Source organism: Nesoenas mayeri (genome assembly GCF_963082525.1).
Source record: "Nesoenas mayeri genome assembly, chromosome: 2".
NCBI lineage: Eukaryota > Metazoa > Chordata > Aves > Columbiformes > Columbidae > Nesoenas > Nesoenas mayeri.
The window spans coordinates 161,725,984-161,743,361 of record NC_137543.1 but is presented as its reverse complement, the minus strand read 5'-3'; the positions used below and the strand labels follow the sequence as shown (position 1 = coordinate 161,743,361).

Sequence of the window (17,378 nt, the reverse complement as noted above, 5' to 3'; positions counted from 1 at the left end):
CTTAGCCTGACAGGGCCATTTGACAGGTTTTTAAGCAAAGCTCAGATTCCTACAGGCATCTCAGTACTTCATTCACATGTAGGGGAAATCACATGTTGCTCCACAGCACAAGATATTACCTCCTACTATGCACAGTAAATGGCCAATTATGCTACTTTAGTCTCTGGAAGACTCAGAACAGTTTTTCCAAGAAAGGAAACTATTGCTACAATTGTGAAACTTGTCCATCCAGTGCAAAGCAAATGCAGAAGTCCAAGCAAGCCCAGTTTTCCCCAAACTCCATAAGCATCTGGCTATACAATTAATGCCATTGTAATGAGCTACACCAAATGAATACGCTCATAAAATTCACGCCAGCTCCCATACAGCCTGACATCCCATCAACCTGGACTGCATGCTCCATGCTGCCTTCCAAGCCAGCACAGACTCAGCATTAATGTCAGATACTGTTGAGTTTGCATGTTCTACAGTAGATGTATAGAAGAGCTGTTTTGCTCTGTGTTCTTTCCAAAGGAAGAGTTCAAGTTTTTTTAACCCGTCATTTCCCCTTCCCCCAAAAGAAATCCTTCAGCAACTGAATTAACAAATTACTCCCCACACCTTAGAGAAGAATGATTTAAGGTCACAAGTGGACTAGAAGACCACATAGCACGTGCAGGAGCTGCTTGATCCATTTGAAAGAGTTCTCTGCAACAGCTAAGGGGAAAAAAAAAACTCAGAGTAGATTTTTCTATCAGCTAAAGCAAACCCCGTAACTGCTATGTTTATCCATGTAGTCAAAATACTCCCTGTTCCACTTAGCACAGTGCAAACACGCATTACAATAAAACGTAAAGCTTACCGAGCTGATAAACTTCATAAGTGTATTTTATGACAGTATCTCAAGAGATAAGACTTAGCACTTACAGACATGATTCCGAGGGAACCTTAAAATGTACGGTTAAAAACAGGGGGGGGAAACAGCTTCTAAAGGGTTAACCCTTTTACACCCAACATCATAATTTTAACTCCTACTCAACTTGTCCTGAGCTGGTTCTGGACCCAGTAGAGAAAATATACCCTACCTGTCCTGCCTGCAGCCAGACCATGTGCTGGTCTGGGACCTGCAGCACCAGTAGCCTCCCATCAGCATTTAACAGCGCAAGCAACAGGCCCTCTCGCTCAGATTGAGAAACCGATTGCGTTAACGCGCTACAAGCCACCAGAGAGCTTTTTTTGGCTGCGCAGAGGAAAGGCTGCTTCGTTATGGAGAGAAGCCAGAGGCTCGGCATGTTTGCAGCCTGGAAAGCCAGGTACATGAGACTTCTTGGACTGCTTCAACACATACCCTGAGGGAAGCACTGGGAAGCTGGCAGGTTGCTACCTGGACAGTCAGGGAACTTGGGGTAAAGAAGTTAGTGTCTAACATAGGCTTTTAGTACAAAGTAAGCAAGTTCCATCCCACCCAAGAGTGCTTTCTCCAGGAGGTGGCTGTACCTGGGTGCTTAGGCACAGAGCGCCTTCACATGCACAACAGAAGAGAATAGTTTGGGTTGAAAGGACCTTCAAAGCTCATCTAGTCCAACCCCTGCCATGAGCAGGGACAGCTTCACCCAGCTCATATAGCTCAGAGCCTTCTCTCAAATGTCTCAGGCAACAAGCATTAAAATGAGCTGTCTCATTTGTGCTCTAGAAAACTCAAGTGACCAGACAACCCAAGTCCTGAAGGTGCCACATTGCCCTGTGAAACCAGAGCAGAGGGTCTACATCAGGTTTCAGGAAGCAGAAGTCCTTATACCTCTGGTGGCCTGAGACCATGTTCAAGACAGTCTCTCACACCAGAATATTCCAACATCTCAGTCTCAAAAAAACCTTCAAAACTCTCCTCCAACCTAACAATGTCTTAGAAAGCCACTATGCACAGGAACATGAGACAGGGCAGGCAAGTTTAGCCCTCAGTTCTTCTGAGCTTTTTTGGTCCCACCACCCCTGTGCAGCTCTGGTCAGCTCCACATCAGAAACTGCCTCTTGCACCAGGAACACTGGTGATGCTCAGTTCAGTATCTCCTCTGGCTCATCAGACCCCTCCATAAATACAAAGAGCATAGTTCAGTGTCTTCTGGCTTGGCTTTTCCACCAAAAAATTCTCAAGGAGCATTTAAATATCAACATTTCACTGAGGAAAACACCAGGAATAAAAACACTGCCAGCATCTCCCTAAATGAAGGGAATGGAGCATCCCTGGGACAGGAACATCTTCTCCGAGAGGCAGTTACACCAAGTCTGCAAGTACAGTGGATTAAACAGACTGAAAAATTAAGAAAGCAGCGGAGACTGACAAAACTCAGTTTGGTCAGAAAGATTCAAACTAAGGAGCATCACATTGGCTTCTCCATGTAGTCTTCCAGAACTTCCATACAACCCTCCCCCTTCCCAGTCCCACAACCTAATTCAATTACCTGCCACTGAATAAGCCTTAAGGCAATTCTCATTACTCTGCGATAAAGCACAAGCCTTTAATTATTAAACACTCATGGGCTTTTTGTGTTGGGGTTGTGGGACTGGACTCCCTTTTATTGTTGTTCGCAGCTTCCAGAAAGCAAGTTAATCATTGACCAGGCCTTTCACCAGGAGACCAGAGTCCTATAGATTCCTGGTCGCCATTTCTGCATCACCAGTCACACTACAGAAAGTCACTGGCCTCCTGCTTTGTCAAGTATACACTGAATATTCTCCTAACAAGCCATCTTGCCCTCCTAAGCACTGTAGCACTGGTGATCCCTGCAAAAAAAACCCAACACATGCAATATTTGAACACAGAAGCCACACACAATGTTCACCATTAGTTGAGCTCAGACAGAAATGCTCCTCTGTCTGTCCAATAAGGGAAACTGAGGCACAATGTAGTGGTTCCCAAGGCCCAAGCAATATGGTCAATCTAGTATGTAAGTCTAAGATGTACTAATCCCTTTCTGAATAAGTTTTTGCTCCATCCTTTAAGTATGCTGCAGGTGGAAGGAGTTTACAGCTACTTCCCAGCCCAATTTGGGCCAGACCCTGGTCCCCAAGGCTGAAGATGTGGGTCTGGCAGACACAAGCTGCATACACAGTAAGTTCTTTCCAAATGCTCCTGGGTTTGTCACCACCCTTATGGCACTTCATCATGTCCAGTGCCACCTTCAAGCATCTACAACACAAACGCTTCTTGTAGGCATGGGGTTCCCCCTTTGCAAAAGAATGGGGGCTAAACACTTCGAAATCACCCAGAAAAAAAAACAACTTGGGGGAGAAGCCAGGACTCAGATCAGTATCTACGTGACAATTAATTCAGCTCAGAAGAAGCAGAGGGGGGAAAAAAAAAAAAATACATTTTTAAAGTTACGCACACCCTTCCTCTTCCAAGAAAAACCAGAAATCCAGCACCTTGAAAACCAGCATCGCCATCTAGAAACAGGCAGAACACCACAGGGTGGGATGGCAAAGCCGCTCTCCCAGCCTCAGGAGCTGCCTCCTTACGCTCCAGCTGTGTTTTGCCTGCGTGCCACATTCCTTCCTCACCACCCGACTCCAGGTTTTTGTGGTGTTTTTTATTTGGGGGGGTGATTGTAGCTGAGAACCAGCTGCTCCATCTCTCACACACACACACACGCCAGAGACAACCGGCGTGTCTGGAAAAAGCCAACGCGCTGTGGCCTGGCGACGCCAACAGCTTCCCGGAGAAGTTCACACGCCTCCGGCTGAAAGCAAAAACGTGTGGCCCCACACCACCATCAAGTGACAGGTAGAGAAATTCTTGATAGGCAACAAGCCGTGTTAGCACCTGCATATCCCACAGGCTGGGGAAAAATATTAAAAACAAAAAAAAAAAAACCAAAAAAAAAAGTCAGTCAAAGCCTGCCAGCACCAGTGGGTTTGCTTTTATTGGAGATGACGTTCCAGCTGATGCCACACACTTGTAGTGACAAAGTTCAACAACTTGTGCGAAATCGCAGCCCCATTAAGAGCCCACTCCATCAGGGTGGTCACAACCCTTAATAACCCCCTTCAACTTCAGTGTTAAGTGATTTTAGCAGAATCACACCCTGAATGGCAGGGCATTTTAAATTTCTACCCCAGCAGCACCTAAAGCACAGCAAGGTACCTGCTCTGCATCTGTCAATGGGAACATAAATATATTGCACTTCCCACACTTAAGCACTCTACCATGCAGTAAGGAACCTGCTCTCACTAGTGATGTGTTAGTAAATTAGGACAAGTTATGCTCCCCCTCCCTCCCTCTACCCCACTCAAGCATTTCAGGGTTCCTGTTGCCTGCGTGCAGTGTACGGATCGGTTACATTTACGAAGAACATTGCAATCTGTCAATATAAACACTATGTAAGCATGAGCCACTTGTAACATTACTACTTGTCTTGACAAATGTTCTGCAGAGGGAGCAGAGCTGCTCAGCTCCTTCTGCTGCGGGAGGAAAGCAGAGCAAAAGTCTGAGCTGCAGAAACCAATAAAACAAAGAAAAAAAAAAGGAGGGAGGTGCATCAAAACTGAGTCAGGCCATAAATCAGAAAGAAATAGAGGGGTTTTGATTTATGGTCTGGACAGGTTGCAACCTCAGAGCCACAGACCAGGCAGCAAGCTCCTATGGGCCAGTTTGCCTTCCCACTAACACCAGTGCACAGGGGGACTGAAGTTAATCAGCCTGTCACCCCAGCATGGCTAATCTCATCATCTGCCACTTCCAAAGCCCAGTATTGCAAGACCCGACACGATTCCCAGATGCTGCTACAGCAGTTCCACCGCCCCCCAGCCACATTTGAGAGAGGAAAGGGAGGTATCCACACCCAAAGCTTGTCATGCGCGAGAAAAGTGGAGAGAAAAGTGAAATGCAATGCTTTCTCAGGGATCCCAACAGGCTGGGGCTGCTCCAAGCTACCCCCGCCAGCCAGTCGTAATATGGTGCAAATTAGTTTTCAGACAGCCCAGCTGCAGGGGAGATGGCTGGACATAAAAAGCAGGCTTCACTTTTGGAACAGTCAGTGCATCTCAACAAGCCGGTCTCAGCTGACGCTTATCTCAATGCAATGCTTCCCCTTCTGGTATAAAATCAGCCAGTAACAGTATCCCATACGTGCTCCTACCCTAAAGTGCTCCCTTCATCATCAAACATCCCAATGGGTGACACCACAAGCCATCAAGTCCTGCTCAGTTTTGCAGGCATGTTTTTTCCTCTCTAGCATCAAGGATACTCATATTAAAGACCTCTGTAGCATCACCACACCCCTGAAACAGATGCTTTCCAGTAATTAGGGCTAACAGACCCCTCCAGAGTAGGTGCCTATAGGGACCCAGCTCTTCTCACAGCTGCACATCAGCATCAGGTCCTGCCTTTGCTGTGTACCAGCTCCAGGTCGAGGTGGCACCTGCTTCTCTCCTGCACCAGGGAGGTCAGCAACACCCAGGGAGCAGCACTGAGGCTGCCGGCATCACCCTAAGCAAGGGACAAGACTGTTCCTCCCTTCAACCCGGACAGTGAACTGTTACCTTCAGCATCTGTCCCAGCCAGGCAGCTTGGGGATGGAGCAAACCAGCAGCAAGGGTCTCATATGCAGCAATGTCTTATCTCACATACACCAAACTCTACTTCCAGAAGGCATTTATCATTTTTGGCTGCTTACTGCATCCCTCTAAGATGCCAGAGCTAGACACAGAGAGCAGCAGTGGCCTCCAGCCATGGTCTTCCCACCCCAGCATCCCCTCCCACTCACTAGCTGCCCCTTTGGGGCAGACACAGGCATAACTACATGCTGACACAACCTTGTTATCATGTAACCATGCCCGTTTTCTGTCCCCCCCTGCACTAATTCCCCCACGAGGCCACACATTTGGAGACACTGAATTCTTTCCCTGAAATAAGACATTGGGGATGGGGCCAGAGGGGTGGGAAGGGATCATCCACAGCTGTCCCTATTCCCCACCAGACTGCGGAACGGAGCTGCAGCCACAGCGTGACATCTGTTTAACACAGACGCCTGCTGCGCTCTGCTCCCAACCACCTCCTCCAACAGGGATGCTGGCACCCAGAGCAGAAGGTCTAACAAGCCACCAAAAGGTGTCACGGTGGCTTTGATGATGCTTTGGACTGGGAAGGAATGTCCCTTTCCTTGCTTAGAAAGGGAGCTACATTAACTGAGTACATTCATTCCAGCTCAGCCCCTGAGCAAAAGGTGATGCATCCAGGCTTTTTAAGGAATGATTTATTAGAATACACATGTGCTTCCTCACCTGGAGTAGTTCCTCTCTAGGCATAGCAAGAAGGGCTAATACCAGCTTTCACAGAACACTTGCAGAGGCACCAAGAGCTCCGCAGGGACAGACACCTTTTCTCAGGTAAGTTTTATTTTCTTATCAATACACAGAAGCCCACAGCAAGGAGGGCTCAGCTCTTCCACACACACTTGTTAGATCACATATCACCAGGGATTAGCAGGGACCCTGGACCTCAGCATTGACTGTTCCCCCATGTCCCCAGCAGCTCAGCAAGTGCAATCTCTGCTTTAAGCCTCTTGGAAGAACAAAGAGGAGATTAGCAGCAGATGCTGCTCCTTCCCTGTGGCTCTGACCAGAGAGCAGGATGCTTTGCATAAGCAAACTTCACCGCACTCCACAGCAGCCCTGGAGCACTTGAGGTGCACATCTGGCTGGGCGCACATCTGGCAGCATCTCCTCTCCCCTGCTTATTGCCAGACAGGGAGTCTCAAATCAGAAACAGCAGTTGCGCTGAGACAGAGGGAATAACCTAGAGCGGTCAGGACAGACCTAGCAGCACGCTTTCCCTCAGCTCAACATGTTCGCTCCGAAATTAAAACCTACACCAGCCACACGAGGCCAAAAAGAGAAATCCCAGAAGCAAGCGACTGGAATGAGTTACCTGCTACCCTACAGCAGATACCAGCACCACGTGGATTAGCGTGAGAGTTGTAGCCAAACTCCTTACAAGCCCTGTCAGTCCCTGAGGCATCGTACAACTGCACAGTGCTGGTGGTCTTGGGCAGACAGACGAGCTAGCAGGCTCAGTATAGCCCTCTGTGTGCTGCTGGGGGGAAAAAAAAGGGCTTTTCCTAAAAATCTGAGCACACAGGACAGGCTGTTTCCCCACAAAACCAGCCTCAGAAGCAGGAAGTTAAATGGTTCTTGAGTTGGAAACAGAAGATGTAAGTAGCACTGTTTGGAAAACTTTGCCAGACCACAAGCAATGGACAAGCCTCAGCACCAGGATTTGTTTTACTGGAAAGAGAGGGGGGGTGAAGGGAAACCTCAAGTCTGCTAAAACATTCTCCAGTGCTGATCCAGTGGCTCCTACCAGCGGTCACAGCACAACATCTCAAAAAGCAGCAAGGACCATCACTCTTGAGCAAACTTGCGCCCAAACCTCTTACTCAGGTGCTCGCATCCCACTTCCCTCACTAACCGACACCATTTGGGGATAAGTCTTTATAAGAGGATAAGAAACAGCTACAAAGCATCTTCACAACACCCCAAAAAGCAAAAAGGGGGCTGCAGGGATGGAAAGCCAAGAGAACCCTCTGCTTCAGGCTGAAGCATCGCAACGTGGCTGCGGTTGCAGAGTGGGTTAAAAAAAGGAGGGTGAGTGAGTTTTATTCGGCATCTCCAGCTCAGCCACCCAGGCCCAGGAAGGGGGATCGAGGGGGGATCTTGGGGGGGACCGGGATCCACCTGCGCGGTGCGCATCGGACAGGTAGCGCCCCCTGCCGGCCGCGCCCCTGTAACGCGCACAGGTGAGCGCCGCCGGGATGCGGAGGCTCCGCGCCGGCTCCGCACCTCTCCGCGCTCAACCGCCGCACGGAACCCTCACCTCCTTCGGGAATAAAGCTTTGTCACCGTGCCAGGCTGGTGACAGCAGCATGCTACCCCAAAAAACAAAAAATAAATAATTATAACGCCGTCGGGGTGATGTTGGGACCTGCTTGGAGCACCTGATGTTGAAACATGCACTTAAATTAAGGGGAAAAAAAAATAAAATAAAATAAAAGTTTTTTTCGGTGCTGCCTCATGATGGTGGAGGTTACAGCATTCACCTGGAGCCGATGTCCCCAGGCCGCCCCGCTATGGGTCCCCTCCGGGCAGACCATCGCCGCCCGCCCCGTCGGGGAAGGGCAGAACCTGACGCTCCCTCGCCCACAGAGTTTCTGCCGGCGGCCCCTGGGAAAAGCGCGGCAGCCCCCGCAAGGCAGCAACCTGCAGCTCCCGAGGAGCCCGGCAGAACACCCAGGGGATTAGAGTCGCCCGGCTCCGAGCGGCGGGACGGGGAAGAGACACGGGGTTGTCCCTCCCCGTACCCCTCTCCCTGGGCGGCTGTCAGAGCCGGCGGATTGGATGCCAGCACCCACCGTGCGGGAAGAAAGCACCATCCGCACCTCGGGTTGCGCGGACAAAATGCAAAAAAAAAAAAAAAAGAAGAAAAGCAAAAATATACTAAAAGTTAAAAAGGAGGAGGCGGGGGAGTGCGGGTGCGTCCACGTCGGGCACCTACCCGAAGTATGCGGCGGAGGGCCGCGGGGCGCAGGCGAGCAGCCCTAGGAGCGCGCAGAAGAGCCATCCCAGCAGGACGTGTCCATCCAGCATCTTGCAGCGGCGGCGCCGGCGCTGCTCATCTCGTTCCCCCGCCGCGCCCGCTGCGGCCCCGCCGCCCGCTCCGCTTCTTATAGCGCGGCCGCTGGCGAGAGCCCGACCGGCGGGGGGGGCGGGACCGGGGCGGGGCGGGGCCGGGGCGGGGCTGCGGCGGAGGGGCGGGGGGACACGCCCCGGGAGGCGGGAGATGGGGGTGGAGGCGGGGCGGAGAGAACGGGACGGGGCGGGGAATGGGGGGGTGTCCCCAGCCGGGGTGTCCCCGGCTTGAGTGTTCCGGGGCTGGGTGTGACACGACCGGACGGATAAGGGCTGGCTGTGCAAGGGATGGGCGTGCAAGGGATCAATGTGTCAGGGATGTGCAGTTGTTCAAGGGGAAGATGCGTTATATCTGGCCAGCTGTGCAATTGATAGGTAATCATGCGAGGGCTGGACGTTTCGGGGATGTGCAGTTGTGCAAGGGGAAGATGTGTCACATCTGGCCAGCTGTGCAATTGATAGGCAATCATGCAAGGGCTGGACATTTTAGGGATGTGGGGTTGTGCAACGGGGAGACATGTCACACCTCAGCAGCTGTGCAAATCGATAGGTAATGATGCAGGGGCTGGACATTTCAGGCGTGTGCAGTTGTGCAAGTGGAAGATGTGATACATCTGGCCAGCTGTGCAAGGGATGGGTATTCACACAAGGGCTGGATGTGACAGGAATGAGCAGCTGGGCAGGGGTTAGGTAGTTGTGCAAGGGGTAGGTATGCCACAACTAGCCAGATGTGCAAGGGCTGGGTATGCAAGGACTGGATGTTCCAGGGATGGGCAGTTGTGCAAGGGGTGGATGTGCAAGGACAAGATGTATTACATCTGGGCTGCTGTGCAAGGGCTGGACATGACAGGGATGGGCAGTTGTGCCTGGGGTACGCATGCCACATATGGCCAGCTGTGCAAGGTCTGGTGCACAAGGGCTGGCCATGCCAGGGATGGGCAGCTGTGCAAAGGTTGGGCAGTTGTGCAAGGGCCAGGTGTGGAAGGGGTGGCAGTGCAAGGGCTGGATGTGCCAAGACAGGACAGTCGTGCAAGGGTTGAATGTGCCAGGGATGGGCAGCTGTGCCAGTGGTGGATGCACCACATCTGGGCAGCTGTGCAAGGGCTGGGTAGTCACACAAGTGCTGGATGTGCCAGGGATAGGCAGTTGTGCAAGCACCAGGTGTGCAAGGGCCAGGTGTGCAGTAACCAGGCATGCAAGGACTTCAGGTAGTGATGATCCATTGTGCAAAAGCTGGGTAATTGTGCAAGGGCTGGACAGTCATCCAAAGGTTAGACATGCCTGTCAGTCTTTTAAAGGCTGGACAGCCCTGCAGAGGCAAGATGGGCGAGGGCTGACCCAGTTGTGCAAAGGCTGGACATGGAAAGGCATCACACACACTCCTGTGCACACATTCCCAGCCCTGTGCAAGAGCAATGCACCCCAGCGATGGACAGCACAATGAGCACCCTGGCTGGGAAGTAGTTAATGCCCTAAATGTCACCGGTGCTTGGTGGCAGCGTTGTTCCAGGTCAGTAGACGTCACCCTCATCGTCATCCTGAAGGTAATTTCTACACTTGCTGCCACGCAAGAACAAAAAGGTCTCACTCCTGAGCACGCTTGTGTGTCACGCTGCTGAACCACCACGTGTCCCTGTGGGGACACAGACAGGAGGACACGCAGGCACTTGGCGCTGGGCTCTCGTCCCAAAAGCCGCTGTCCCTGGGAGGGGGTTTAAGCCATTCAGCTCCACAGAGATGTGCCCAGCAGGTGGCAATTGAGTGTGTGATGAGACAGTGAGACCCTCGGATAACAGCGGTGGGGTTGGTGTTTCTGATTCCGATAGTTCACAGACAAACCGATTCAGGGGGTGGGTTAATAGAGACGAACCTTTTGTCCTGGAATAGCCCCTGGAGCGGCACTGGGAACTCAGTGAATTTATTTCCACCACTGGCCGTGTGCTCAGACATTTCCAGCACTGTGCAAACTATTTGGGTCCTGCTTCTTTTCAGAATAAAAGCGTGGGGGAAGAGGGAAGGAGAGGGGCGAGCTGCTTTAATTTTTGATGTCTAAGACAGATCAGCCCAGTCCTTGACGGAACCTTTGCAAAACAGCCTTGTGGAAAATCACTATGCAAAGCTTTGCACATCCATGGATGAGATTGGGTGGTTTCGCATCACATCCCTTGTGGTGGGGGCTGAAACATCCTGGGGGGAGTCAAATCCAATACAACAGAAGTCTTCCATAAATCCACATTATTCACCAGGATCTGGGAATATCTCAGTTCCCTCATGCTGATGGTTGGGGTGCAGTGGCACTATGTCACCACCTCGTGTGTCCCCAAGCTGAGCAGCCCCCAGGCTCCGCGGGCAATCACAGCTCAGCACTGGACTTTAATGTAATATTGCATTAAAGCCCCATCTAGAGGCCTTTCACTAAGGAGAGTTTGGGAGATAAGAACCAGCTCTGGGGTCACGTTGGATGTCCTTAACCTCCCACCCAAACTCTTCCAACTGAAGAACAGGCAATAAGGGCTGCGGATGGAGGCAAGGACAGGCAACATTATATATATGTAATTGAGAGGCTTCGCCTGAGTGTTTCTCCACTGGAAAAGACAGTTTAAGAGTCCTTCTTTATGCTCATCCCATAGAAGCTGGTGTGCCCAGCATGTGGAAGGAAACTCCGGTTACACCAGGCAGCCCCGAGGCAGAGGTCCGGTCATGGAAAGGCAGCGCGACCCTCACTGTTACTCATTTCCTCTGCCCGCAGCAAGGTGCCATAGCTGGGGGGGATGCTCTGAGGCGTGCATGGCTCTTTCCGAAGTGAGACAGCACCAAAAATAGTCACCACTTCTGCTTTCAGCTGAGGGAAAAGGGAAGCCCAAGCCAGTGCTGACTCCTCCAGGGCTTTGCTGCCTGCGAACGCTGTTTGTCGTGCTTGGGGAACACACACCAGTCCTGGGTTCAGCATCCTCCCGGACAGCTTTGTGGCTTTCCAGGTCCTTCAGCAGTCCCTATGGTGACACAAAAGCTGCGTGTTTCTACTACTCAGGGCTAGTGGCCTTGGGCAGTGTCCCCATAGCCACCGACAGCAGAGGGCAGTGCCACATAGCATGGACATGCTGGTGTCTGCTTGGCTTTTTAACTGGGTATTTTTCAGCTGGATGCTTTATATCCAGGATGGAGGGGACATGCAGTAGCCAGAGTGAAGCAGCCAAGTGGCCAAGGAGTTTCAAGGTGTTTCAAGCGACAATTTCAAAGGGCCATAACTGCAAAAGGGAATGGTGCCACTGCTAGCACCGTGCTGTCTTCTTTAGGATCAAAAGAAGATGCCAGAGTGCATTGACAGGAAGATGTGCCAGGAGACGTTTAGGTTGAACATGAGAAAAAGGTTCTTCACCCAGAGGGTGCTGGACACTGAACAGGCTCCCAGGGAGGTGTCACAGCACCAACCTGACAGCGTTCAAGAAGAGACTGGACAATGTCCTCAGACACACGGTGTGAACTGTGGGGTTGTCCTGTGCAGGGACAGGAGTTGGACTCCATGATCCTTGTGGGTCTCTTCCAACTCAGGACATTCTGTGATTCTGTGATTGCCAATGCTGGGTAAGGAGCCCCAGAGCGATTGCCACTGGACCTGCCTCTGCGTTGGCATCTGCAGAAAACCCACATCCTCTCCCTAACCCCCATCCCACCCTTGTGGTTCCATAATGTGCATCCTGCATGTGAGGCAGGTGGGGGAATGACTGCGAGGATTCCAGCAAAGGGTCTGGTATCCTGCAAAGGGCTCCTGGCTTCCTGCACCCGCTGCTGGGGTGAGCCCTGCCCCCCAGCCCTGTGGGTGACACCAACTCGTGACACGGCCAATGGGACATCCTCGGGCAACACGAGGCTCTTCCCGGGCGCTTTAGACCACAGAAGGATCCGGAGCATGACTTGAAGTTTTCCTTCTCCATGACTCAGCTCTTGAGCTGCCTGTATCACTCCAGAGGCTTCCCCATCCCTGAGGAGCCCTCGCCACCATCCCTGTCATGGTTTTTGCAGGAAACCTTGTGTCTCTTTCACTCAGGATTCCCCTTCCCTCCCTATGGCTTTTTTCCACAGCACAGAGCCGGGCTCCATCTCCCCTCCAAGCAGTTCCCGTTAGAGATGCCAGGACTTTGACCCGCTCGCAGATGTCTTGCTGCCACAGGAACCAAACCTCTCCAGGGCAGCGACTCCAGCTCAGCGGGGCGGTTGAGTCAGAGAAGTGCAAAAGGGAAGGAAAATACCCATGAGGTCACCTCTTTCATCCCTCGCTGCCAGTCCTGCATGGGTTCCCCACCATATATTTGGCACTCACTCCCAGATCAGAGTAACTCAAGCAAGGCAGCAAGAGTTGGGGAACCTCCCCAGGCTCCATCTGGGTATCCGAGGCTGTGCCCGGGATAGATGAGAAGCCTTCAGCTGCATTTCCTCCCGACAAATCACCTCCGAGACGAGCCACTCACATTTCCCTTCCTCAGTTTCCTTAATTAGAAGTGGGCCTGGCATTTATCTGCCCTCCGGATGCAGGCTGAAATAACAGACAAGACCTGGGAACACCGCCTGCCCACAGGACGTCGTTTATTCCACCATCTCGGGGATCACACCATGCAAATCCCCCCTGCTGCCACCGCCTTCATTTCCAGTTACTCTTTTTTCACCATCACGTGGACTTTCAGGGTGTTTCCTCCCTTCCAGTGATCACACGCAGGCTGGAAGCCAGGCTTTTCGCTTCTTTTCCATCAGGCTTGAATGCAGTTAGAGTCACCCTGGGGACAGCTCTGAGCTTCAGGCAACATGCTGTTGTGTTGCACCTCCATCCCTAACCTCATTCCTGCCTGCACCCAGTCCTCTGGCCAGGGTCAATGATTTTGAGGGGTATAGATGGGGTCAAAATGCTTCTGTTGCTTTCAGATGGGCTGCTGAGAGCCAGGCTCAGAGCATCCCTGCTTCCTCAGGGCTCTGGGGAGCACAAATCACTGCAAATAAGGAGCAGCATGGCCCTGACCCCTACTCCTACCCTGTCTCTCCTCGGTTTTCCAAATGAATAAAAGGCACCAAAACCAGCAGCAGTCAATTATTGAAGACAAAAAAGCAAATGAGACCCTGTCGCACCATGATGTTCTGCAAGCAGTTTTCCACCCTCCTGTTCATGCAGGGCAGAGATGGATGTGGGAACACAGGTGTGTCCCCAGTTGCAGGAGGTGGGGACCACCAGCTTTGTCCCCTGAGATCTGTGGGAAACATGACAGACGTGGAGCCACAGCTCATTGGGCTTTACGTGTTGAGGTTTTTTGCTTGTTGCTATATAAATCTACCCCAAAATGACGCCATTTGATGAGAACAGAATCAGAATTAGGGCAGGGCACCAAGCAAGCCACCAAGTCATGGGACTGACCCCTAGCAGGGCCCCTCGTACCAACTCTCAACAAGCCATAGGTTTCCCTAAACCTCCCTCCCATCAGACATCCCCTCTCTTAACTGATTACAGGACCCATATTAAAATACTTTGAAAGAGACTTAACCAACAAGTCCCAATAGGCATCTGTTACACAGCAGCTAAATCTTATTAAGCATTAGCAAGCACCTTACTCCTGGCCCACGGTAACAGGCTCACGCAGATCCTTCCTGAGCATTGCCAGCTCTCAGTATAATCGGGCAATCTCATAAAATATGTTTACAAGGGGCCTCAGGAGGTCACCTAGTCCAGCCCCCACTCCACGGCAGGAGCAGTTCCTTTTATTTCTATTTTTTTTAAGAGTGAACTTCAAGCATTCTGCTCTATTGTTATGCCACTCCTGCAAGAAAAGCAAGGGCTTACCTCCCCTCTTTCCACCTAATTTAAGAGGCTCTTGCTTGCGATTTAAGCTGAAAGAAGGACCAAGCTCATCACCTGTTTGTATCAAGTGAGCTCAAAGTGGCTGCACAGACTTTCCCCAAGAGGTGGACGGGCATTGCAAGCAGCTGAAGACACTTGCAGCTGGTCCACCCTTCTGCATCTTTTGCAAGGACTCCTACACCCCAAGGCATGTTGTTAAAACCTTGACCCACAGGAGCTGCTGATGCCGTGTTACATTTGTTCTCAGTCTTTGGAGTGATGTGTGATAGCAGCAATAACCCAGCATCTGCACAGGCTTGCAATGAATCCAGATTAGGACAGTGTGACCAAAAGAAGCTCAATAGGTTCCAGCAGCACTTATGTCTCCCATTTAGGGGTGTCCTTGGACTCCTGGACTACAAAGTCCCCATGGTGATGAGGAAAGATGCCTTTGCAGAGCGCTACATAGAATCATAGAATCCTTTTGTTTTGAAGAGACCCTCAAGGTCATTGAATACAACCATTGGCCCAACATTCTTCCTGAGAACCTCATCTTCACATCTTTTCAACCCCTCCAGGGATGGTGACTCCACCACTGACCTGGGCAGCCTGTTCCAATGCCCGACAAACAGAAAAGTTGTTGAGGAAATTTTTCCGAATATCCAATCTAAACCTTCCCTGGAGCAACTTGAGGACATTTCCTCTTGTCCTGCCACTTGTTACCTGGAAGAAGAGACCAAACCTCTCCATGCTCCAAGCTCCTTTCAGGCAGTTCAGAGATCAGAAGGTCTCCCCTCAGCTCCTGTTCTCCAGCTGAACCCCCCAGTTCCCTCAGCCGCTCCATCACACCTGTGCTCCAGCCCCTCACCAGCTCCGTTCCCTTCTCTCAACTCACTCCAGCACCTCAAGGGTGTCACAAGGGGCCCAGAACTGACCCCAGGATTCCAGGTTTGGCCTCCCCAGGTCCCAGCACAGGGACGGTCACTGCTTTGGTCCTGCTGGCCACACCAGTGCTGGTACCAGCCAGGATGTTGGTGGCCTCTTGGCCACCTGGGCACACACTGGCTCATGTTCAGCCACTGTCACCAACACCCCCAGGACTTTTTCCCCCAGGCACTTTCCAGCTGCTCTTCCCCGAGCCTGTAGCGCTGCCGGGGGTTGTTGTGACCCCAGTGCAGGACCTGGCACTTGACCTTATTGAACCTCATACAACTGGCCTCAACCTATCAATTGATGAGGTGAACCCATGAGCAAATCCTGCCCAGGGCAGGCAGGGATACTGCCCTTCAGACAGTGGGACTCTGCAGGGAGGGGGAGAGAGGAGGGTGACTCAATGGGGCTTCCTCAGATGGATTCAATGGTCCTGAACTGCAGGAAAGCACCATCAGGGGTCTCCCAAACCTCAGGGCTTGCTGGTATTATACACCATGTTTGTGAAAAAAAAGTTTTAAGTTTTTTAATTGTTCTGTATCATTAAAGAATTGAAATTATAAAGTTTCCCACTAATGGAAAGCCCAGTAAATGCATCTCTTCAGCTAAAATCCTTTCTTTCTAGCAGCACAAGACATCTCTTTTCACCGATGTTCCCAAGAGCTGGCAAAAATATTTTAAAATGACTCAAAAATGGTTATTCTGCCTTCTACTCCCTTGCATATCTTTCCTGGGTTGTGCTTTGCTCTTGTGAAGATTTTTCTTCTTAAGTACATGAGTACTATGAAAAAAGTCCCTCAGAGCAAACCCAGACAGGTTGTCCTTTACATGGACACCTTCCTCCTGGTGATTTCACGGAGAATTGGGGACTTTTCAGTCTGGACCAGAGTGATTTTTTAATACAATTAGTCCCAGTGCAAAATAAAGTCCTTATTGTCTTTATGACAATCAGGCATGCTAGGAATGAATGTGTTTTTGTTAGACAGAGCTGCAGGAGGTATTTTTCAGGCCTGAAGAAATAGTGCCAAGCAAGCAGGGACTCTTTTCGCATTCTGTCTGAACCCTTGCTGTAAAACATAGTGATTTACTGGACATTATTTGAGGGGTTTTGGTGACAGTTTGCTTCCTTAGGAAATACGGATAGAAGAGACACGAATTGGTGAGCAGTGGAGGGAGAGGCCAAGGAACCGGGGGAGGGAAATGGGGATAGGGAAATTTAACAGAGCCTGTTGTGATAAGACAAGACGTGATGGTTTTAAACTAAAGAAGGAGAGATTCGGACTAGACATAAGGAAGAAATTGTTGCCCCTGAGGGTGGTGAGAGCCTGTCCCAGGTTGGCCAGAGAGGTGGTGGATGAACCATCCCTGGAGACATCCCAGGCCAGGCTGGACGGGGCTCTGAGCAACCTGAGCTGGTGAAGATGTCCCTGCTCATGGCAGGGGTGGCACTGGGGGAGCTTTGAAGTTTCCTTCCAACCCAAACTATTCTATATTTCTATGATTCTATGAAATTGAGGTTGTGCAGGTAGGCATTAGGGGAGCTGAAGGTGAAGCAAGGGTTACTGTGAGGGTGGATGTCAGGATTCCATCTGCATATCTATAGGAGGCCTCATTAACTCTGCTCCTGTAGCTCTCTTGTTTACCTCATCCTTAGGGTGACAGGTGCCCTGGGATAACCTATTCCTCTATCTTTAAGGTCACCCACCTTGCCTCTGTATCTTAGGGACTGATGGCAATGACCAGGAATATGCTCAAGTCAAGCCTGAACATACATTAAACCAGTTAACTGAAGGGCATGCACAGTCCTTGAGACAGAAAGGGACGGGTGTGATAATATGCAAGAAAAAAAGGGGGAAAGGAGTAATAAGAAAAAGAAATAGAGAGTGAGGAGTATAGGCTGCATTTCTAGAGTCCAGCTGGCCTCTGTTTCTGTGTCCCTGGCTGTCTGCTTGGAAAGAGGTACACA

At 51.0% G+C, this 17,378-nt stretch overlaps 1 protein-coding gene across 1 annotated transcript in view; it reads right to left on the bottom strand.

Annotated features, from left to right (window-relative positions):
• WNT9A (Wnt family member 9A) overlaps positions 1-8,672 on the bottom strand; it is a gene marked incomplete at its 3' end in the record, with an annotated part of 57,336 nt that extends 48,664 nt beyond the window's left edge. The window contains exon 1 of the mRNA XM_080339378.1: positions 8,528-8,672. Within this exon, the coding sequence (XP_080195504.1) occupies positions 8,528-8,619 (92 nt within the window). The 5' untranslated portion in view covers positions 8,620-8,672. The remainder of the gene's footprint in view (positions 1-8,527) is intronic.
• Positions 8,673-17,378: the final 8,706 nt, after the last annotated feature.